The 25,319-nt window shown below is 38.0% G+C and overlaps 1 protein-coding gene across 1 annotated transcript in view; it reads right to left on the bottom strand.

Annotated features, from left to right (window-relative positions):
• The window catches only part of LOC123503943 (structural maintenance of chromosomes protein 2-like), a 230,003-nt gene that overhangs the window by 5,692 nt on the left and 198,992 nt on the right, over positions 1-25,319 (bottom strand). The window contains exons 28-29 of the mRNA XM_045254068.1: positions 19,494-19,592; positions 9,635-9,844 (exon numbers count right to left, since the gene is read on the bottom strand). Coding sequence (XP_045110003.1) covers positions 9,635-9,844; positions 19,494-19,592 — 309 coding nt within the window. The remainder of the gene's footprint in view (positions 1-9,634; positions 9,845-19,493; positions 19,593-25,319) is intronic.

The following is a 25,319-nucleotide window of genomic DNA, read 5'->3' as shown; positions in this document are numbered from 1 at the left end:
ACTTATTAAGTTTTTACTCAAGAGTAACAGATGGACAGGAAAGCAGAGATGGATGTGTGGCCACAGTATACCTGGACATAAAAACAGCATTTGTAAAGTCCCTCATAGAAGATTACTTTAGAAACTAGAGAACATAGGAGGGCTGCAAGGGATTTTGTTAAAATGGACAAGAGATTATTTGAAGGACAGGGAGATGAGAACTGTGATTAGAGATACATACTCGTCTTGGGGTAAAGTAACTAGCAGAGTGTCACAAGGGTCATGTTTCGGATAAATGTAAACGATATTCACGCTGGGGTAAACAGTTATATTAAGTTATTTGCTGATGATGCAAAGCTGCTAAGAGTTATCAAATCCCCGGAGGACTGTTTGCTGTAACAGGAAGATATAAACAAAATCTATCAGTGGAGTAAGAAGTGGAAATTGGAGTTCAGTGCCAAGAAATGTCACGTAATGGAACTAGTAAAGAGCAAAAAAAGAGCAGTATGGAATTATCTAATGGGTGGGGAACAAAATAATGAAGACAAAAGAGGAAAAAGATCTGGGAGTGGTTATACAGGAAAATCTGAACCCCAAAAAACACATAAGCAAGATAATTGGATTAACATATAAAATGTTGACTAATATAAGAGTGGGTTTTCAATTCATGAACAAATATTTGATGAAAAAAAAATTATCACAAGCATGATATGTCCTTAGCATCTGTGGTGTGGTCTCCGAGCTCTATAAAAGATATAAGAAGACTAGAACAGATACAGAAGATTGCTACAAGGAACGGCTGAAGGAAATGAGACTGCCAACCTTACAAGACAGAAGAGAACGAGACCTAATAATGTACAAGATAGTCAATTGCATTGGAAAGATAGACAAGGAAGACCTGCTGCTGGTGACAGAAGAAGATAGAAGGACAAGAGGGCATGTAAAGATCAGGATGAGGCAGTGCATGAAGGATATTGGAAAATATATTTTCCACATAGAACAGTGGAAAAGTAGAATGTATTGAATAATGGAATTGTTACAGCACATAATGTGCATAACTTTAAGGAAAAATTGGATAAGTATAGACATGGAGAAAGGACACTATGTGCCCCAATCAAACCCTGTACAATACAACTAGGTAATACAGACAGACAGACAGACAGACAGACAGACAGACACACACACACGTCTATAAATTGATCAACGGAATGGACCAAGTGGATAATGAGAAACTGATCCTGAGAGAAGAATATGACATTCGAAGCACAAGATCGCATAGTAAAAAGCTGAGAAAGGGAAGATGTTTGAGAGATATTAAAAAATATAGTTTCCCGCAGAGATGTATTGAGACGTGGAACAGTTTAGATGAAGAAGTAGTGTCTGCAACGAGTGTACACACTTTTAAAGTAAGATTGGATAAGTGTAGATATGGAGATGGGGCCACACGAGCATAAAGCCCAGGCCCTGTAAAACTACAACTAGGTAAATACACACACACACACACCCGGTAGCTCAGTGGTTAGAGCGCTAGCTTCACAAGCCAGAGGACCTGGGTTCGATTCCCCTGCCGGGTGGAGATATTTGGGTGTGTCTCCTTTCACGTGTAGCCCCTGTTCACCTAGCAGTGAGTAGGTACGGGATGGAAATCGAGGAGTTGTGACCTTGTTGTCCCAATGTGCGCCTGGTCTCAGGCCTATCCGAAGATCAGAAATAATGAGCTCTGAGCTCGTTCCGTAGGGTAATGTCTGGCTGTCTCGTCAGAGACTACAGCAGATCAAACAGGGAAACACACACACACACACACACACACGAGACGCAGCAGAGGAAGGACGCGATACCGTCGCTCCTGAGAATCAGCTGATCTTCACTACCTTTGTTTTGGGTTTACAGTGGCCTGGGCAATAAGTGTGGACTCATTTTTCCTTTCATGAATACAGTGTTAAATAATAATGAGTGAGAAAGATATTCCATCTAAATGCAGGTATGTGACAAGGGAAAGAATGAAAGCTGATGATGACAATGTTGGTGAGGGAGGAGGAGAATTTGAAGGCTTTGATACGGCGCAAACTTCACTATTTGATAGAGTCTTAACTATCGAACGTAAATTAGATAAATTGATAAAGGAGAGTATGGGAATGAAAGAGAATGAAGAACAGGATAAAGAGCTCCAGAAATTGAAAGAAAGGATAAAAAGAGTGGAAGAAAACGAAACTAGGCTAAGAACCGAAAATGAAGAATTAAAAGTCCAAACAGCGAACTATAAGAAATTGATGGAAGAAGGACTCGGTAAAGTCGAGAAAGAAAAAGAAAAGCTAAAAGATCTAGTTAACAAAGAAGAAGAAAGAGTACAAGACGTGATTAAAAAAGAAGTACAAGCATGGAGAATCCAAGATAAGAAAGACAAGGAATCATTTCAAGAAGTATTTCAAGAACAGTTAAAAGAAAGAGATGAAAATATAACAAGCAAAATGATAGGAGTCCTCAAGAAAAAAGAAAATTTAGTAAGAGAAATGCGGAAAAAAAAAGTGTAATTATTTTTGGACTGAAAGAAAAAATGTTAAATATAGACCAAGAAGGGAAAAAGACGAAATGAAATCAGTAAAAGACCTACTAAAACATCTGAATGACGAGGATAGACAGAACTTAGAAGAGGAAGTAGAAGAAATCCATAGAATGGGACCATATCAAGAAGGAACAGTGAGACCAATTAAGATATTACTAAAATCACAAGCAGCAGCAGAAGAAGTACTATATAGAAAAACGAAACTCAGAGAAACAGAAGGTTGCAAAGATATATATATAAAGAAAAATAGAAACGAGGAGGAAAGGAAGAGACACAATGAACTGGTGGCAAAAGCAAGAGAAAAAAATAATGAAAGGTCAGAGGAGAAGAAGGCATTTTTTTGGAGAATTATAGGAGACAGGATAAGGAAATGGTATATAAAAGAGAAAGAAGAGAAAAGAATGGAGCAAGTTTAACTAAAATGATAAGAACAAGAGATTAAAATGATGTATACAAACATAGATGGGATTTTATCTAGTAAATTAGAATTAAGAGATTACATAAAGAAAGAAGAACCAGATATTGTATGCCTGGTGGAAACAAAGTTAAATGAGGCAATAAAATAGACATAGATAAAAGGTATAATATATGGAGGAGAGACAGAGTGGGTAAAGGAGGAGGAGGAGTCATGATGATGTTAAGGAAGGAGATAGTGGTAAATCAAGTGGAGTTTGGGGAAGGAAAATCAGAAATACTGTATGTTAAGATGCATATTAACAAAAAGGAGTTAACAATCATTGGAACATATGTGCCACCAAAAACAAACTCATGGACTAACCAAGAATATAGAGACATGATAGATGACACAATAAGGAGTCTTACAAGAATCATTAAGGAAAGGAGAAAAGTGATATTGATAGGAGATTTCAACTGTAAGGAGGTAGACTGGGAAAATTATGAAAGTGGTATGGGGGAAGATGCCTGGGGAGATAGATTCCTGAACCTAATGATAGATAATTTGATGGTCCAAAGAGTAAAGGAAAACACGAGATTCAGAGGAAATGATGAGCCGGCAAGATTAGACCTAGTTTTTACAAGGGATATACCAATTAACGATGATATAAGATACAAGTGCCCATTGGGAAAGAGTGACCATGTAATATTAGAGAAATGGATATACTCGTAGAAGAAGGAAAGGAAGATTGAGATGAATCATACAAAGGAAACCGATTAAATTACAGAAAGGCTGATATTGAGAATCTCAAGAACTATTTTAAAAACGTAAACTGGGAGGAGATGGAAAACTCATTAACGGTTCAAGAGAAATATAACTTATTTTTGGAAATATACAAAACTGGGGTCAGGGAATATGTTCCGAAATATAGACCTAAAGAAGAAGGAAAGAAAGATTGGTTTAATGCAAGATGTGCTAGGGCAAAGGAGAAACGAGATGGAGCATGGAAAAGGTGGAGAAGAAACAGAAATCCAGAAAATAAGGAAAACTTCAAAACAGCAAGAAATGAATATGCTAAGGTGAGAAAGGAAGAAGAAAAGAACTATGAAAAGGACATTGTCGAAAAATGTAAGGAACAACCAAAATTGTTCTACAGATTCATAAATGGAAAAATAAGACAAAAGAAACAATAGAAAGGTTAAAAGGAGAAAACGGAATGGTGGAAGACCCAAAAGTATGGCAGAACTGTTAAATAGTAAATTTCATGAGGTCTTTACTAAGGAATCCAAATTTGAAAGACCACAGGGTAATAGAGAGACTGTCTATATGAAAGAGATTAAAGTAACCAAGCTTGAAATAAAAAGTTGATGACGGAATTGGATGAGGAAAAGGCAATGGGACCGGATGAAGTCTCAGGCAGAATACTGAAAGAATGTAGGGAAGAACTAGCAAGTCCAATATACAACATCATAAAATGCTCAATAGAAAATGGAACAGTGCCAGTGGAGTGGAAAAGAGCTGAGGTGGTTCCCATATATAAGAGCGGAAGGAAGGAAGAACCTTTAAATTACAGACTGGTATCACTAACTAGTGTAATATGCAAGATGTGTGAAAAAGTAATAAAGAAGCAATGGATCGAGTTTCTTGAAGACAACAAAATATTATCAAATAGCCAATTTGGTTTTAGAAAAGGTCGGTCATGTGTGACAAATTTATTGAGTTTCTACTCTAGAATAGTTGATAAAGTACAAGAGAGAGAGGGATGGGTTGACTGTATTTATTTAGATCTAAAAAAGGCTTTTGATAAAGTGCCACATGAAAGATTACTATGGAAGTTAGAGGAGAAGGGTGGCTTAAAAGGAAGCACATTGAGATGGATGAAGAATTACTTAAGGGGGAGAGAAATAAGGACGATAGTTAAAGATATGAAGTCCAAGTGGAGAACAGTAGACAGTGGAGTGCCACAGTGGTCAGTATTGGCACCAATACTTTTTCTCGTATATATAAATGACATGCCAGAGGAGTGAACAGCTACATAAATCTGTTTGCGGACGATGCGAAACTGTGCAGAGTCATTAAACAAAAAGAGGATTGTGAAATACTACAGGAAGACTTAAACAAGATCTGGAAATGGAGCAAAAAATGGGAGATGGAATTCAATGTGGACAAAAGCCATGTCATGGAAATGGGAAAAAGTGAAAGATGACCAGTGGGAATCTATAAGATGGGAGATGGAGTAGAACTAGAAAAAGTAAAAAAGGAAAAGGACTTGGGAGTGACAATGGAAGAAAATAATCAACCGGTTAGCCATATTGATAGAATTTTCAGAGAGACGATAATTTGCTAAGGAATATTGGAGTAGCATTTCACTATATGGACAAGGAAATGATGAAGAAATTGATAAGTACTAAAATAAGACCTAGATTGGAATATGCAGGAGTTGTGTGGACTCCCATAAAAGAAACACATAAGAAAATTAGAGACTACAAAAATGGCTACAAGAATGGTTCCAGAATTTAAAGGGATGGCATATGAGGAGAGACTAAAGGCAATGGATCTACCAACCTTGGAGCAGAGAAGAGAGAGAGGGGATCTGATACAAGTTTATAAATTGATTAACGGAATGGATGAAGTGGATAATGAGAAACTGATCCTGAGAGAAGAAAGAATATGACTTTAGAAGCACAAGATCGCATAGTAAGAAACTAAGGAAGGGACGATGTCTGAGAGCTGTTAAAAAATTTAGTTTCCCGCAAAGATGTGTTGAGACTTGGAACAGTTTGAGTGAGGAAGTGGTATCAGCAAAGAGTGTACATAGTTTTAAAGAAAAATTGGATAAGTGTAGATATGGAGACGGGACCACACGAGCATAAAGCCCAGGCCCTGTAAAACTACAACTAGGTAAATACAACTAGGTAAATACACAAAAGTTAATTCTAACTTAAGTAAAGTGGATCACACAAGATGAGTCATTTCAGCTACTTTTTAGGGTGGATATGTTAGCTTAGGTTAGACCAACCAACTCAACATAATCAATGCTGTATGGTTCATTCATTTCTTGCCTAAAAATGAGGATACACACAAGAAAGATAATAGTCTGTTATGAGTTAGATGCAATTCATAAACCTTGTAAGAAGTGGTCATAGTCATAATCCATATGAGTACTGCAGTAAGGTCATATTGAGCCATGAGTACTGCAAGTGCATTAAGGTGTTGAATCATGGATGAGAGTTCTTAAGTGTATGAGGTGCACATAGCAATAATGGCATAGCAACAACTCTTGGTACCACAGTGCCAAAACACTGCTATTAGATATGGCTAAAGTTTACTTGAAAACTTTATTTCAAAGCCTTGTTAGAATTTAATGGCCATTACAAGAGAGTGAAGGTGGAATTGATGTAGGTTTCATTGGGTCACAAATCTGGCAGAAAGAAAGAAAGAAAGAAAGAAAGAAAGAGAGAGAGAGACCTCTTGCCTCTACTACTACTACTAGTACAACTTGAGGCCAGTGACACTGTTCTCTCCCCCTTCTCTCTATGCTCCATAGCTCCTTTATCATCTTCATTCATCTCTTCCATTATCAGTGAGTATCTGTTGATATTTCTCATTCATAGAAACAATAAATAGCTATTTTAGTGGTATTGTCAATATATTGCTGATTATAGTACTTCTAAATTGCCTTTGGAGTATAATGTGTACATACTACATACTGTGTAAAACTGATGGTTCATTGTACTGTGACTCTTGTTTGGGTGAATGACACACAATCAAGTGCAGTTTGAGGGATGAATGGTGACTGTAACAGCCACTGAGTGAACTTGAGAATGGCCTATAACATGTTTCCATCTCTCTTTCTCTCTCTCTCTCTCTCTCTCTCTCTCTCTCTCTCTCTCTATATATATATATATATATATATATATATATATTGCTCTCTTCATATATTTTTGTTAAATTGAGTTTCACAACTGGTTCATCAATTTAATTCTTCTCCACCATCATCAGCAAGTACCAGCACTGTATTAATTCTTGATGTTTTGTGTTGTATTAAAGCTTCTAAAAATTAAACAGCATCGTACATTGGTCGACTGCATTTTGCTCTGTAAAATTATGTTAGTCATACAAACTCAAATAATTATAAAGAAATATCATAGTAAAATAACATCAGAAAATATTGGCTACTGGATGGAGTTAATGCATGGTAAATCAATAGATACGAGACAATATAGTGTTTTGAAACTTAACTCTGTACTACAAAATGATGCTGCCACACTTCTGAATTAAATCACCAAGTGAACACTGGAAACTTGAGTTTTGGTCTTCTCCTATTGTAAAAAGCCCTTGCCCCACCATCTTACAATTCAGTGTATGATGCTAAAACCAAAAGGAGAAGTGGGTGAAATGAAACAAGGAATGACAACTTCTCAAAGTGGTGACTCTCTGTAACCTGCCTCCCAGCCACTCTGCAGATGGCAATTGGCTAATATGTAATTTCTTTGCTTTTCTCTCATAAAGAGTAGGCTCTGCTTATAACAACAGAGACAGATAAAGACAGAATGTAGGGGAAAGGAAAGATAAGGTTAAAAGGTGAATTAAAGCACCAGAGGCCTTATTAACAAAGATTCTTAAAGTTTGTCTTAAACTTGTGCTTAGGTGACCATACTGTATTCTACCATATTCTAATTTTGGGTGCATTTGAGTTAAGTTTTTTTTTTTTTTTGTCTATGTACGTGAATGCCACCTTTATATTTCTCAAAAGTTCACAGGCATTTCCTGTAATTCTATTTATGTGCTTTTCTAGTGACAAGTTATCCACAATGGTTAGTCTTGGGTCTTTTTCTTCAGACTTCTTAATTTCTTCATTCCCCATTGAGTAAACTCCCTTCAGCCTTCTTTTGTTCATTACAAATTCTGATACGGAGCACTTTTTTTTGTTATCAATTCTGTTTCCCATGTGAGTGACCATTCCGCTATTCTATCCAAGTCTTGTAGCGCCTCACAATCTTCTTTTCTAATCACCCTCCTCATTAACTTAACATCATCTGCATCTAAAAGATTCAATTTTATAAATAACAAAATATACATATGTAAAAAGTTTCTGAGGTATTTTCTGAGAGCAAGTGAATGAAAACTAGTCTGGAAAAAAAATAATAAAATAAAAAAATAAATAAATAAAATAAAATAAAATAAATAAATAAATAAATAAAAAAAATACAAAAAAATAAAGAAATAACATGTTCTGTATGAGTCTCCCCAATGATTCACCTAAATTCAATGAAATTCTCAGACACCAGCAATAATAATCTTAAATTTCAAAGCCACTGGACATCTCATATGCCCACTAGATATCTCCTTACACATACCCCTTAATATGGCCCCAAGGGGAGGAAAGTGTCCCCTCCATCCTGTCTCCTGTCTCCCCTCCCTGGAATTGGTGTACAGGATGAGGATAGGAGGGATGAAGAGGACAAAGGAGGAATCATAACAGGGAAAACTGTGATGCAGGCTATGCCAATGAAACTACCTCTTTGTGGATTGAGAGTGGTGAATGGCATATCTCATCTAAGTGACTGGTGGAGCAAGGATAGAGGAGCATTAGAATCTCAAGGACAATATACAGAGACTACCGTCAACTCATATAAAGTTGCCACACTTCTCTTTTTTTGCTAATGCTTGTTTTTATTGAATTGTTTAAGAAATCACAATGCATTTACAGCAAAATATAATCTTTCAACTGAACAAAGAGCTAGGCCTCACTCTGTTATGTACACTTAAAAGATTAAATAATAGGTTTTATTTGGATGAGTGATGTCTGGTGGCTTCATATCAATGATACTTCAATGCTGCCAGCTACCTTTGAGCTCCACTGCTGGTGATATTTTAAGGGTTGGCTGGCTTTGCAGAATATGGAAATTATGACAAAAACTCGCTGAACTTGGCGACTTTATAAGAAGTGTCACCAGAATTAGATTTTACAAGTGGACATGGTAAAACATTAATTTGGACAGCTTTTGACTTTGATTTATTATGATCTATAGCTTGATTTTGAAGTATATGAAAATGCACAAAGAATAAGTAACAAAATATGCATGCCCATTCCACTAAAAAATTTCTTAGTATTAAGTTGCCATCAAGATTTACCACATACTGCTATGTACAGACTGAAAACAACCACACACCTATCTGCAGCAAGTCATCAGGACCTGCTTCTCAGCTGGTGACGCTGGGGCATTAATAGCAATGTGAGATGACAAATGACGGCGGGTGAAGGAGTTAGCTAAGCGATAGCGTGAGGAAAAATGACACTGCATTTATTAACGTCTGGAGACTTGGTCAGAATATTTGTAGTGAATTATTTTATATGAATGCAAAGTAGAAAGGTTGAATTATGTTATGCATGCATTGGAACTTATGAATTACGAATAACTTTAGATACAACAATTTAGTTTTTTTGGTGACTTTTTAGTGGCGAGTATATATGAGTTGTCAGTAGCCAAGACAAAGAAAAATATGAAATCATTCAACAGCAACTAAAACAGAATGTAAATGTGACACTTACATTGGTGTCATCATATATGCTACTAATGTGCCATGATATCTATGTAAGTATCATTGTATTAGAATGGATTGTGCTCCTGTTGCAGCCAAAACTTTGTACAGCTCACCTTAAAAATAGCACAGCATGTTTGTAATCAACTTACTTGTGAGTGTCTGAAATGCATCCTGAGCATGTTGCCAATGTTCTGTGTGTGGGAGAGATCAAGTGCTGCATCCACCTCATCTAGGATATATATGGGTGCTGGCTTGAAGAGGAGCAGTGCCAGAATAAGGGAAAGTGCCACAAGTGACCTCTGTCCACCACTCAGTTCTGTCAGGCTCTCCTTCCACACATCCCCAAATGCTACCTTGAACTGGAAGAGAGAAAAAAAGAAAAAGGACGGGGGGTTTACTTCTAAAAGTGCTATCTTAAACTGGAAAACTTAAAAGAAAATGAGATGTTGCCCAAAAATTCTACTTTGAACTAGGTAAAGTGAGAGAAAGGAAGGGTGACAATCTGCTCCTGAACTTGGAAAATGGGACAAAAAAAATTAGATAATAATGTCTATAAATGCTATCTAGGAATGGAGAGGAAAAATAACTAAATTGTGTACTATACCAGGACTCTTCTACTTGTGTTTCATTAAGTAAGAATATAAAATTCCTTAAGACAATGCTGTTAGGTCTCCATCTTCAGCCCTTTTAGCTGCTTTTTTCAGTACAAAGGGACAACAGACATGTACTCTAAGGGCCGTACCAAGTCGCGAAGGCCAAGGCACGGACCTTCCCTTCGACCAGCAAGGCAAAGCCTCGCCCTTACCTTCAATCCGTACCAAGAGTCGCCGTGGAAGGTAGGGCCGCGAGACTCGAGAGGTCTGCCACTAGCATGAGTTGGTAACAGTTGTTTCGGTATTGGTATGACTGTAATCCGGATTGGAGCTCCTGACGACAACAAAACCACAGTGCGCGCTACAAGATTGGAGGGAAGAAGCTGTGACCGGGCCTCGCCACTCACGCACGAGCAGAGAATAATGATTCTCAATCTTGTAAAAGAGAATAAAGACTTGCAAGACCGCTCAACAAACCCAGCTAGCCTTCACATGAAAAAAATTAGCTTGGGAGACGATCACCAAGTCATTTAATGCTATTAACATTTTTTAATATTAAGATATTTATAGCTAAATAAAAATTCAAGATTTTAGCATCAGCTGGTGCTCAGAGAGAAACTGACAATATGAAAAAGAGGCAGGCTCAGGTAGTGAGTAACAAGCCCACATGTGATCAGAGTTATTGAATATCTGTGTCCTGAAGCATTCCTTATTGAAACCTGGCTTGCCACACACTTAAATAATTTTTCTTCTTTTCAAGTTTTGTATATGTATAGCAGTTCTGAATGTTTATTGTTGTTGCTCAATTTCACTATGTATTTATAACAGGTTTATTCAACAACTTTACAGACTGCAGTGTTTTCATAATTTCCAAAATTCTTAACTTTCTTTTTTTTCTGTATCCTTCCATTATCCCTAAAGTGGTAATTTATCATTTGTTTGGAAATCACTGTCTTACAAAATCCATATCAAGAAGCAGTGGTAGTTCATTACAAGAGTTAACAAATTTGTATTCTTTGGGATCTGCTAGACCACAATTTGTATGCATATCATTAAAAATTCCATAGTTAACACATTAGTATAGTCAATCATGAATTACATTAATCATGGCCTGAAATAGTTTGGATACAGGACTATACATCTTGAGAACTACCTACAATACTGTCAGTATACCTAGACTTAAATCCTTGCACATCACACCCAACTCAGTGAAAAGTTATCTGTTGACTTAGCTTTAACATTATTGCACTCAATGCTTATGTCACTCACTGTCTTTGTTGAGAGAGAGAGAGAGAGAGAGAGAGAGAGAGAGAGAGAGAGAGAGAGAGAGAGAGAGAGAGAGAGAGAGAGAGAGAGAGAGTTTGATAAGAAGTCCTGGGTTAGTGTGAAGTGGGGTGCTTGTGAAATTCTCTGTCTACATCCCTACATACATCTTTGTGGTTTCGTTTTAAACCTGCTTATACAGGCTAGTATTTACCTTGTGACTGGCTTTTCTTTGCATACTTTGACAGCCTTCTGTCTGTTGGCAGTTCACCAGTCACTTCCTATTCTCAATTAACCCATGCACATATTTGGTCTTTAATAGGCTTGGATGATGAGCTCACTAAAGAAAATATTCATTACCATGAAATAAACAGTGTAACATTCCGACAAACGAAAACAAGCTTCATAAAACAGCTAGGTGGCGAGCTTTCTGGATCCACTGCGTCCTTCCACCTCGCGATTTTAAGGCAATCCTTCACTATTATAAAAATAGTAACTTACATGGAAACATAACTATCGGTTTTCCGAGATTGAAAATATTACTTGATGTTGATTTTAGTTCATACTATTCGTTGGTTACTCCAGCTTATGAAAATTATGAAATATTTCTTCGAAGGTCATGTGGAAGACACGGGGGCACCCATGCCTTCCCTTCGACCTTCCCTCTGCTCTTCGTTCCAATAATGACAGCGACTCTTGGTACCACATTACCTTCCCTTCTACCCTCGACCTCAAACCTTCGTGACTCTTGGTACGGGCCTAAGCTCCACCATCAAGGAAAATAGAGAGAGAGAGAGAGAGAGAGAGAGAGAGAGAGAGAGAGAGAGAGAGAGAGAGAGAGAGAGAGAGAGAGAGAGAGAGAGAGAGAGAGAGAGTGAGTTTGATAAGAAGTCCTGGGTTAGTGTGAAGTGGGGTGCTTGTGAAATTCTCTGTCTACATCCCTACATACATCTTTGTGGTTTCGTTTTAAACCTGCTTATACAGGCTAGTATTTACCTTGTGACTGGCTTTTCTTTGCATACTTTGACAGCCTTCTGTCTGTTGGCAGTTCACCAGTCACTTCCTATTCTCAATTAACCCATGCACATATTTGGTCTTTAATAGGCTTGGATGATGAGCTCACTAAAGAAAATATTCATTACCATGAAATAAACAGTGTAACATTCCGACAAACGAAAACAAGCTTCATAAAACAGCTAGGTGGCGAGCTTTCTGGATCCACTGCGTCCTTCCACCTCGCGATTTTAAGGCAATCCTTCACTATTATAAAAATAGTAACTTACATGGAAACATAACTATCGGTTTTCCGAGATTGAAAATATTACTTGATGTTGATTTTAGTTCATACTATTCGTTGGTTACTCCAGCTTATGAAAATTATGAAATATTTCTTCGAAGGTCATGTGGAAGACACGGGGGCACCCATGCCTTCCCTTCGACCTTCCCTCTGCTCTTCGTTCCAATAATGACAGCGACTCTTGGTACCACATTACCTTCCCTTCTACCCTCGACCTCAAACCTTCGTGACTCTTGGTACGGGCCTAAGCTCCACCATCAAGGAAAATAGATCAATCTATTTATGCATGAGGCTCACATCCTTTGAAAAGTCAAAACAAGGAGTATTCATACTTACATGCACACTTACAAGCATTTACTTACATCTCAGCCTCTCAACATACATGTTTTCTGTGGTGACTTTAATCAGTAAAACATAAGTGAGATTGCAGAGCAGCTGAATTTCATCAGGTAGTGGATTTTCCCACCCATAGTACAATCATCCTCGACCTCATCCTCACTGGCCTCACCCAGCACTACTTTCCCACTCAGCCACTCCCTTCTCCCATGGGATGCAGTAACCAACCACACCTCTATTCTGTGGTTGCCAGCACCTTCCACCTCATGCCCTAAATGTACTGGTGGTGGCGTAGTGGATAACGTGGTGAGTGTGGGATCGGCCAGACATCCACACGTAGGTTTGATTCCCACCACATACCGCTTTGAAGCTATGCCATTTGTCGAGTGGTTTGAAGTTACCTATATGTCACCATGATACCCAGGCTTTAGGTCTTTACATTAAAGATGCACTTGGGTGGTGATATAAGCCCTAATATGGGTACCACTAAACGTTGAACAGCACTTCCCACATATACACTTCAAGTGTGCCTACTGGTACTATAGGCCATAACATTAAAAAAAAAAAAAAAAAAAAAAAAAAAAAAAAAAGACCTACTGACCCCTAACAGACTCAGCTATGTGGCAGTTTGGCCAGTGGGTTACACAACACCCTTGGACTGAGGTACTCGACACTGACAATGTCCATGACAAGTGGATGACGTACCAACAAACCATCACTAAAGCATACCATCACTTCTTCCCAGAAAAACCTCTGCAACTCCAGCCATTAGATGCTCCTTGGATTACACCCAGGATTAAGCACCTCATGCAGCAACACAACATATCCTTCTTCACAAACCCCCCACTTTCCAAGCTTCTCCACAACAGTTATACACGAAATCAAGGCAGCTAAGCTTTCCTACTACCCCAATGAGATTCATAGATTAAAACAGGAAAATATCAGCAGGTGATACACCAAGATCCATGACCTCTGCAGATTAAACGAGACCATCACCTCCATCCCGAGTGTGGCCCACCTACCCGCCACAGAAGCAGCTGAGGTCATTAACATTCACTTCCTCAACATCTGCCAATCCTTGCCAAGCCTAGACCTCACCTCACTCCCTGCCTACCTACCCACACCTGCACCACTCCCCACAGTTCACGAGCACAGGGTTACCAACAAGCTACTCAAACTCAAATCAAGACACTCCATCACTCCAGCTGACATCCCCATCAAGCTATATCAAGAATTTTCAGTTGAATTAGCCAAACCCCTGTGCTCCATTATCAATGCCTCTCTCCGTCAGAGTCAGTGTCCTGCAAGCTGGAAGACGGCATATGTCACACCTGTCCCAAAAACCTGCTCATCTCAGTCCTTCAATGACTACAGGCTCATTGCCATCACCCCAATCCCCAGCTTGGTCTGTGAAGGCTTCATCTTATGATGGGCCTATTCCCACCTCACCCCCTCATGGATCAACAAGAATTTGGGAACATCAAGTCCTCCACTACCACTCACTGCCTTGTTGACCTCCTTGGTTATGTTTACAGAAACCTTAAGAAATAGAAAACATCAGTTGCCCTCGCCTTTGTCGATTTCCGAAAAGCCTTCAATCTTGTTCACCACACCACCGTCACTGCCAAAGCCATCAACCTTCAGTTTCATCCCATCCTAGTGTCCTGGCTTTCTGACTTCCTCTCCCATAGAAGTCGGGTCGTTAGGTATCAAGACGCTACCTCCCTCCCACCTTCAGTACCTCACCTGTGGAGTACCCCAGGGGACCAGAATGGGGTAGTTATGATTCCTGATGCTCATCAATGGCCCCATGACGGACACCAGTGCTGAATGGAAATATGTGGACAACACCACACTTGCCACCACCACAGAGAACACCAACCCAGACCACAGCCACCTTCAGCTCCTCCTCAACCATCTCCACACATGAACCACCGACAACAAAGTCACCCTCAACACCAACAAGACAACAATAATGCACATATACACTTCCTCAGGGCCCTTCCCCCCTCCCTGTGTCTCCATCAACGGCTGTCCCTTGCAGGTAATGCGCTCCACCAAGCTTCTCGGCCTCACCATTGGTAACAAGGTGACGTGGGGTCAACACATCAGTAACATCATATCATCAGCCACTTATCAACTAAACACCCTCCGAAGGTTGAAGAAGCTGGGGACACCATCGTGTGAGCTAGTGAGTGTGTACTCCATCTTCATACTCCCTCGGCTCACATATGTGTCCCCAGCTTGGTCATCCTCACTCACCGCCACTCAACAACACCAACTTGAATGAGTGCAGAAAAGGGTGGTGTGCCTGCTTCTGGGAATTGATTACACCATCTACCAGGAGGCCCTCCACATCCTACACCTCACCACCCTTCAGGTTCACCACCAACACCTCCTCCAACAGTTCACCACCAAGCTCTTCCACCACCCATGCCACAGGAACCTACTACCCCGGCAGTCCCTCCCCCCCACCACAGTGTCCAACACTACAAGAGCTTCTCCCCATCTGTGCATGAACAGATTGATATAGAAACAGTACAATTCCCAAAATAGTGAAAATACTTAACTTATGAACACTGATTATGTGTGCTTATTCGTAAGTCTGTAATTTTAATTTTATTCGTAACATTCCCTTCCTTAAAATGTATATTTTCAGCTCTTAAGCTGTCTATGTTTAAATAAACTATTTATTATCATTATTATTTATCATAAAATAAAAAAGTCTAATAAATGTATCTATATATACTATGACAGCAATCCAGCACATAATGAGAATGTTCCCTATCCTCAGACCACAGAAGATGCAGGGTACAGGTAACAAATGCCCATCTTGCATCACACCAGTACACACTGTTCAGGGAGTGCATTTTACTCAATCCTCTCGACAGCATAAAAACTGAGTTGAGACAAATACTTATTGTTATCTCAAGTACATCTATCTTTCTCAGTCATTCCCATAACAACAATGACATGTATAAAGAGTTGTCAGTGTTCATTGTGTCACATGACACATTACCAGAACTGTTCTTGAAGTGCAACACATTATCTGCTCATGATATGCTGTTTACAGTAATGTGTGAGGCAGACAAATCACAGTGATATTGTTCAATATTAGATCTTCACACAATGGGCTTGAATGGTGTCGATAGAGCAAAACATGTGAATTTAAAAACAATAAACATCCAGAACATCAAACAAAAAATTGTCAAGGAAAACAATGAGTAACTGTTTTTCACAACTACAGTTGTGGCATCTTTTAACCTTTATCCTTTAGTTTCTAACTTCTCCATGAAAGTAGTTGGACTCTTAATCAACTCTTACAGCAAGTCACTTTAGGAGAAGCACTAGAGATGCCAGCCAACATCAAAGCTGGGAAGAAATCTAATTTCTTACTGTTTCTCTTGAATTTTTGTACAGAATCTGGAAGTTTTACAGATTCTAATTAACATGAATTGTGACTGATACCATTCAAGCTCACTATGTGAAGACTTATGACTAAACAATGTCAATGTGATTTGTCTGACTTACACTTACAAACACCACATCATGAACAGAGCAAAATGCATTTTGACCCAAGAACAGTGCTAGTCATGCATCACCAAATACTCAATGAATACTGACTATCGTAATAAGTATTAATTACTGTTGCTATGGGCATGAGTGAGGAGGAAAGATGCACTATTTTTATTTAGAAGGGGGACCTGCCAAGATCACAAAGATTGCAATAAAAAAAAAACCACTCACTAGTGCCAGACAAAATTTAGTAGTGTTCAATGCCTCAAAAACTCAATTCCTCCATCTATCAACCTGACACAACCTTCCAGACAACTATCCCCTCTTCTTCAATGACACTCAACTGTCTTCCTCTTCTACACTGACTATCCTCAGTCTGTCCTTTACTCATAATCTTAAGTGGAAACTTCACATCTCATCTCTTGTTAAAACAGCTTCTAAGAAGCTAGGCATTCTGAGGTGTCTCTGCCAGTTTTTCTTACCTCTCCAACTGCAACTCTGTACTAGGGCCTTATCTGTCCTTGTATAGAGTACTCTTCACATGTTTGGGGAGTTCCACTCACACAGTTTTATTAGATAAGGTGGAATCAAAAGCTTTTCATCTCATCAACTCCCCTCCTCTGACTGACTGTCTTCAGCCTCTTTCTCACCACTGAAATGTTGCATCTCTTTCTATCTTTTATCACTATTTTCATGCTAACTGTTCTACTGATCTTGCTAACTGCATGCTTCCCCTCCTCCTGCAGTTTTACTGCACAAGGCTTTTTCTCTCTCATCTTCATTCTGTCTAACTTTCTTATCCAAGAGTTAACCAGTATTCTCAATCATTCATGCCTTCTTTGGTAAACTCTGGAACTCCCTGCCTGCTTCTGTATTTCCATCTTCCTATGACTTGACTTCTTGTAAGAAGGTTTCAAGACATCTGTTCATCTTTCAGCTAAAACTGAAGTGTTAGTCAAAAGCACAGAATAAGTGTCTTTAAACCATCCTTTTCAATTCTAAAGGTGGATAAACAGAAGCATGAAGTTCCAGAATTTACCAGAAAAATGGATGAATGCCCGAGAATACTGGTCAACTCTTGCATTAGAAATACACTGATACAAAAAATGAAGTCTTGTGCAGTGAGGCCAGGGCAGGGGGGGAGGCATGCAGTTAGCAAGATCACAAGAGCAATTGGCATGAAAATAATGGAAGAAGTGAGCAAGAGATGCCACACTGCAGCAGTGATAAAGAGGCTAAGGACAGTAGACAGTCAGCAGGAAGAAAGTAATTGGAAAAATGAAAAACTTTTGACTCCACCCTCTCTAAAAGATCAGCATGAGTGGAACCTCCCATACATGTGAAGTATACTCCATATGGATAAGACCTCTGTACAGAGTAAGCAGCTGGGAGGAGAGAAAAATTGACCGAGATGATTAGAAAGCCTAACTTTATAGCTGTTTTAGAAAGAGATGAAATTTAAAGTTTACTGTTTATATTACAAGTATTCCCTGATATATGATTTAACAAAAGTTGTTCTTTACTACTGAGAGTCCGCTACACAATTAGTTAGGTTTAATTTTAACAATATCCTAAAGCCACAGTTTATCACAGTGCCCCACAATTAGGTGGAGCCTTACCAGTAGCCAATCTTAACATTTTATATTTTTTTACTATTTACTCAGTTTACCGAATTTTGAGTGTAATAAATTCTTTCAGGCTAATGAACAATTGCAAATAAAGACATTTCAAAATTATGGAGATTTTGCTTAATTTAAAAAATATAGAGTTTTCTGACAGAGTCAATCATATGTTTGAGATGAATTGTTAGTGTGTGACAGCCTGCCAGTGAGTGACCTTGAGGATGGCCAGTGACATACTGTTGTCTGGCACCATTCCCACTGACTCACTCACTCACTCTCTCCATATATGTTCATTATATTGAGTCACATAGCTTCATCATCTTTATTCATTTAATTCATCATCAGTATCTGCACTGATTTTTCTTACTATAGAAACAATAAATAGCCATTTTAGTGGTAATGTAAATATGTGAATGTAATCAAATGTAAAACTGGAATCTACTTTATATGCTTATTCGTCTTATTTTAATGCATCATTCCAGTTTACTGTTAACTTTTAATGTGTGTTTTATTACTTTAAGCAATAACTGCATTTAATTATAATATTTCATGAATTTTAAGGGTTTCAGAGAGCACAAATATAAAGGTTTCAGAATACACATATACATTACTTTTTTTTTTTTTTTTCCATTCTTAAGTCTATTATATGATTGATTGTTTAAGATGGGATTTTCAGGAACCTAATCCAATCATACATCAAAAATGCCTGTAGTTGTCTGCAAGGTTGTGTTGAGTTGATAGATGGAAAAAAAAGTTTTTGAGGCTTTGAACAATATTAAGTTTGGTCTACTGCAACCAAAAAAATTTGAGAGATCAGAAGTTTGGCATTCTGTGGCTTTTTTGTGTCCTGTTTACTTCCTGAAGGGATGGTTGTCTTTGAAAAAAAAAAAAAAAAAAAAAAAAAAAAAAGCGCAGGGTGGTATCATCAGCCCCATAAGTTAATCTGTCCTGGCCCATTCTTTATGCTTGTTAGAAGCCTAAATAAAATGCTCTTTATAAGTCGTGTGTGGCGCTGCAATGCAAGATCAGTCTTTGCTGACTTTACTTCCTAAGGAATGCCCTGCCCAACACCTTAATTGGGGGCCAAAAGCCACTGGGCCTTGTCAAGTGAGACCACACCCTCTCCTTTTGATGAATGAGACCACACCATTTCCATGCACTTGCCACTGTCATTCCAATAAGTCCATCTATTTATCCCTCTATATAGGCTGGCACTGTCACATGGGGGTGTGGCCCTGACAAGGCACCACAAACATACATATTGTTCATACTATTAGCACTGTCGGTCCCTGATGAAAAGGGTTAGACTTGTGGTCCACAGTATTACACTCCATCCTAATAAATAATAAAAATAAAACTGACACAGAGATACACCTCTCACCTCAAGTCCGTCAAGCACATCCTGTCCCTCGGGTGGCTGTAGCTTGGCCTGTGCACCAGGTAAGAGTGTGCTAAAGATGGAGCCAAAGTCCTTGTTCACCTGTGGCAGAGAAAAAGGTTAGCAAATATATAGTCGCTTAATTGTACTGAGATCTAGTTGTATGGAATCTCTTCAAGGAAATAGAAATGGAGAGAAAGAAAAAAAATAAGGTAATTATTAAGAAAAACAGACAAAGAACATGCCAAACAGGCAAGTCAATCTAGGAGTTAATTTTGCCATTAGAAGTATCAGTCCTATTTTAACCCTTAAAGGACAGATGGCATTTAAAGTTAAGCTGCATTTTGTGGGCTAAATTTAAAGTTTCTGAGGGAATTTTATGGCCAGTGAACATCCTTTCCTAGCAACAATGTCTCCCTCTGAGCTTCAGTATCCAACAAACCCGAGAGAGTAATGGCTAAAGGGGAAAATAATCATTCCTCTTCCTCTCAATCCTCAAAGAAGGATAAGTAACTAGTGACCATCATTCCACATAAGGGTAAATATGATTCAAAATAACATCTTAATGAAAATACTACTGAGAAAGAATTATAAATTAGTCTCATGTTTTGCAACTGGTTTTATCAGAGAGAGAGAGAGAGAGAGAGAGAGAGAGAGAGAGAGAGAGAGAGAGAGAGAGAGAGAGAGAGAGAGAGAGAGAGAGAGAGAGAGAGAGACTACTACTACTAATAATAATAATAAATAATAATAATAAATTGTTTATTCCATGAAACATGGTTATTCAATTGATCGTACAAATAGACATGATAAAAATATTATAATTGTAAATTATCAACTACCTTAGGCGTTAAAATTATAAAGTAAAACTATAAAACTGTGAACTCAGAATACAAAATACCTAAAACAAAACTAAAATATTGTAAGAATATAAAAGTTATAAAATTCATAACAGCTGTTATGTAATATAAATATAAAATGTGGGTACCTAGTTTGACATTCTGAACAGTAAATTTGTAAGGCTAGATTTAAAACTGTGTAGGCTTCCAGAGCTGGTGATATATTGAGGCAACTCATTCCATAACTTGGGTCCACACACCGTGGTGGCTCTGGCGCCAGAGTCTGTTTTAGTTCTTTGGACATGCAGGTTGTTTCCTTGTCTTGTTGTGGTCGTTGTGTTATCTCTGACTGTGGAAAGGTTCAGGTACCAGTCAGGATATAGTCTATTCGCTGATTTATACACTGTGCTGCACTTCTCTAAATAATATTTGTCTTTGACGGTCAGCCACTCAAGTTCTTTTATAATAGGAGTCACGTGGTCATATTTTCTAGCTCCTCTATTAACAATTTTTGCAGCAAAGTTTTGCAATCTTTGCACAGTATGAATGAGAGATTTGTTGGTAGAACCCCATACACAAATACAGTAATTAATAAGGCTAAGCACTAGGGACTGTACGACAGTTGTACGTGTTATTTTATCAAAATTCTCACTTACTCTATTTATGTACATTAATATCCATTATTTTGGAATTTAATTCTGCAATGTGCACGTCAAAGAGCATATATCTATCAAAATAGACACACAAATTCTTCACATGTGTGGTCGGGTATATGTGTACTCCGTTACAATTTATAAAAATGTTGGGGGGAATTCGGGCTAACAGTTGCCTATTTCCAATGAATATGCATTGCGTTTTTTTGTTATTTAATAAAAAACCATTAGTTAAGAAGTAAAGTTTTATATCCCAAAATGCATTTTCAGTGATGGAGATGAGCCTATGAAGATTTTCAACAGTATCAGCTTCAAGGAACTGTGTGTCATCTGCATATTGTATCACAGATGTCTTGACTTTCTCATTAAGGTCATTTACGTATATTGAAAATAAAATCGTGCCAAGAATTGAGCCCTGCGGAACTCCGTATCTTACATTTACTTCCTTAGATACAGTATTATTTAAGCGAACAGACTGTGATCGATTTTGAATATAATTTGTAAACCAAAAGCTATCAATGTTTAGTTTAGCGCACTTACGTAATAGATTATCGTGGCTGATACTAGAGATGTACCGATGCATCGGTATTGGAATCGGCGGTATCGGCCCATTTTTGGGGTATCGGTATCGGCTTATTTTATGAAGATACTTCTGATACCTAAAAGGAATTTACTACTTAGTGATATATTCGATATAAGATATTGATGATACCAAATTAATATAATACGGCGTATTAAGTTTCTGTGGTGATTACCATATGTCATAGAATACTGTTTTCTGTGGTAATAAGCCAAAACCTCGAAATTGGACGTGTATGAAACGCGTATAGGCTGAACTCTGGCATCCTGTCACATGGTCAGTCACGAGTCACCAGGCATTCTCACTATCAGTCAAATGCTGCTCCTCCACCCACACAAAGTTCACACAGGTGAAAAACTTGTGCTTTTTAACTATAATCTAAGAATGTCAAACTTTAGATATGGAGAATCCAACAAAATGATTTGGTATATATATATATATATATATATATATATATATATATATATATATATATATATATATATATATATATATATATATATATAGTTAGGCATTTTGCATTATTGTAAATAACAGCATATTCTTATTTGAATTATAATTAACAGTGGTAGTGCTAGCCTTTTCCAAGATAGGTGGAAGCTCGAATTATATATGTATATTAATTTTAATGCAAGTTTAATTTCTGAGTTACTTGTGTTAACCTAAGGATGTAAAATTTCCATAACTAAGAAAGTAACGATTCTGTTTTGTAATCATGTGCATTGTGTATAATTTGTTGCATATTAATTATTTAAGATCATAGCAATACACTAGATATTTAGAATAAACTAAACTTTTTTCTATTCAACTGAAAAGATTAGGTGAAAGCTCATTTTTCTGAATTGGCCTACTAATGTGTAATGAATTAATATCAAAGGATGTCAGATTTAATTAAAGAGAAACATACACAACAAAATGAGTTTCTTTTGCTAATATTTTGTCTGTTTTACAATTTTAATAATTTCAAAAATATTTTTGATCGCCAAAATATCGTCAATAAAATTAATAATGAAAATGCACAAGACCAAATGGTTGCTAAAAGAGTAAGAAGTAAGAATTTAAAATAACTGACAAGAATTAGAAGACCGAGAAGATATTCATTCCAATTACTGAGTAATTTACTTTTGCAAATGGCTTCAAAAAGCTTCTAGAATTGTTCCTATTTCACAAACGTTCTCAGAAGGACTCACAGCATCCCCCAAAACAAAGCCTCCCATCTGATAACACTCGCCGTCCACCAATTCATCCTGGTGTCTAGTGCAGTAATCACTATAAGTAGTAGTATCGGTATCTGTGGTATCGACCCAATTAGGTGGTATCGGTATCAGTATCGGAATCGGCCAAAATTTTGGTATCGGTACATCTCTAACTGATACTGTCAAAGGCTTTTCATAGATCACATAAAGCTAAGATAGAAATTTTCTTTGCATCCATATTGCCATAAATTTTGTCTGTAATAACAGTGAGAGCAGTTTCTGTGGACAGTCTAGGACATGTTAGATAACAGTTTATTGGCTTCTAAATAACGTGTGAGCTGACCAGCACCTACTTTCTCAAGAATTTTTTATAGGATAGGTAAAAGGGAAATGGGTCTATAATTATTAAAATCATTACTATCACCACTTTTAAGGAGTGGAACTACCACAGCATGTTTCCAAGTAGTAGGAAAAATGCCTGTGACAATAGAAGTGTTAACAATGCAAGTTAGATAAAAAGCGATCACATACAAGGAATCCTTAATGAAAGTCAAAGGAATACCATCAGAGCCTACTGAGTTTGTATCTTTAAGTCCTTTCATAGTTAGGATTATAGTGTCAGTGTCAACAGGTTGTGGTCTAAAATTATTATCACCATCAGAAGTAACAGTCATATCATTAAAAAGAGTCACATTTTCACCATGGAGTGTCTCTTGAGTTTTTCATATGTATTTCTTCCAACATTTGCAAAGTGTTTGTTAAATTCGTTGGCTTTGTTAATTTCATTTTCAAAGTTGCAATTTCTGGCATTACTTTTACAGTTGGGGACTATTTCTCTAATTGTTTTCCATGTCTTTGCAATGTTACCTTTACTTTCATTAAGTTTATTGCGATAGTATTCGCTTTTACTTTCATCAATGAAAGTTCTAACTTGCTTCTTTTCTCGTTTATATTGGTCCTGAAGGGCAGCGTTTTGCCTGTCAAACTTAAGTTTTTTTTCGTTTCATTTTTAAGTATTATGGTGTCTTGTAGGTTATCTGTCATCCATGGTGCATATGGTCGTTTTATTTCTTTAGTAACATAAGGAGCACAAGCATCCAAACATTCAATAAAATTAAAAGTAAAATTTTCAATCTGTCTATTGACATCGTCCATACATAAAATCATATTAAAATGTCCCACATTTTCAAGCAATTTGAGGCAAAAATCTTCTTTTCTATATTTCCCAAGATGGCGAAAAGTTTTGATTACAGGCGGCCTCTTAGGCTTGCTAATGTTTACAGTGATGCCTGTGAGGTCGTAGTCTGCTACTTCCTGCGAAACAACGTCGCAGGAGACCACAGCATCTGGCTTATTAGTGATGACAAGGTCTAATAATGTCAAGGACGTATATGTAATTCTGGTCGGTTTATTGATTAACTGCGTTAATTTGCTGCTCCTTATAATCTTAGTCATTTTGTTATTCTTATCAAGTAAGTTGTCATTAAAATTGCCTAAAACATATAGTGCCTTATCTTTTAAAAGTGTCTTGTATATAGTCAAAAGAAATTACTGGGGCCTTAGGATGTCTATAAACACACCCTACAATGATAGATGGTAATATCCGATACTGTACTGTTACCCATACGTCTTCTACTCCTTCCTTCCTCGGAACATTCAAGTTAATTACATTAGTTGTTAAAACATCCTTCACATAAATACAAACACCACCACCACGAAAAATATTATACCCTGGTATCTTAACAAAGTCATCCGAAAAATTAGGAGTGAGCCATGATTCACTTACACATAGTATATCAGTATTACTTTCCTCCACTAATAGTCTTATTGCATCTATGCTCCCCAACAGTGATTGAGCATTTACATGTTCAATCGTCAGAAAGTTTCCTTTTGTTTCTACAGCGGCTATAACTTCTTTGCCATTATCCTATGTGGTGTAATACTGACACAGGCGGCTCTTGTGTCCTAAGCGTCGGCAAAAGCCACATGACAGTTTGTGGTCGAACCTACAGTTTGCTTGCACGTGATTGAATTCCCCACAGTTATAACATCCACCTTTACTTTTTCCAAATCTGTTGTACTGTGATATGTCTCTAAACGCACTGGTATGTCCTCCAGTGTCATGACGGTAACACTGGGAATCATCTGGGGTGGAGTAGTGTTCCCAATCCTGGCGTACTGCAGGAGGAGCATAGCTTCGTGGTAAGTTGTTCCCATGCCTCCCCCTCCCGCCTGAGGAGTGAACGAGGGAATGGTTGTGGGCCGTATCGTAACGTGCCTCAGCCGTCCCACTCAGGGCCATAGCGTAGGTATGAGTGCCGCGCTGACTTCTCTTTTCATTCCTATCAGTCCACTGTTCTCTCCTTGTGTTTCTTCCGTGTGTGTGTAGTGAGATACAACAGGTGCAGTTGATGGACGATGGGATGCAGGTATGTGCGAAGTGAACGAAGTATGGTGAGAAGTATTTCGTGCGTAGGAATTGTGGGCACGTGAAGCAGGCAAGTAGGTGCGTGTCGGGTGGGCAGGTGTGCCAACGCTAGGGGTGGGTGGTGGCGGGGCTGGTC

Source organism: Portunus trituberculatus, chromosome 15 (assembly GCF_017591435.1).
Source record: "Portunus trituberculatus isolate SZX2019 chromosome 15, ASM1759143v1, whole genome shotgun sequence".
NCBI classification, from domain to species: domain Eukaryota; kingdom Metazoa; phylum Arthropoda; class Malacostraca; order Decapoda; family Portunidae; genus Portunus; species Portunus trituberculatus.
This window is presented reverse-complemented; position numbering and strand designations above follow the sequence as displayed.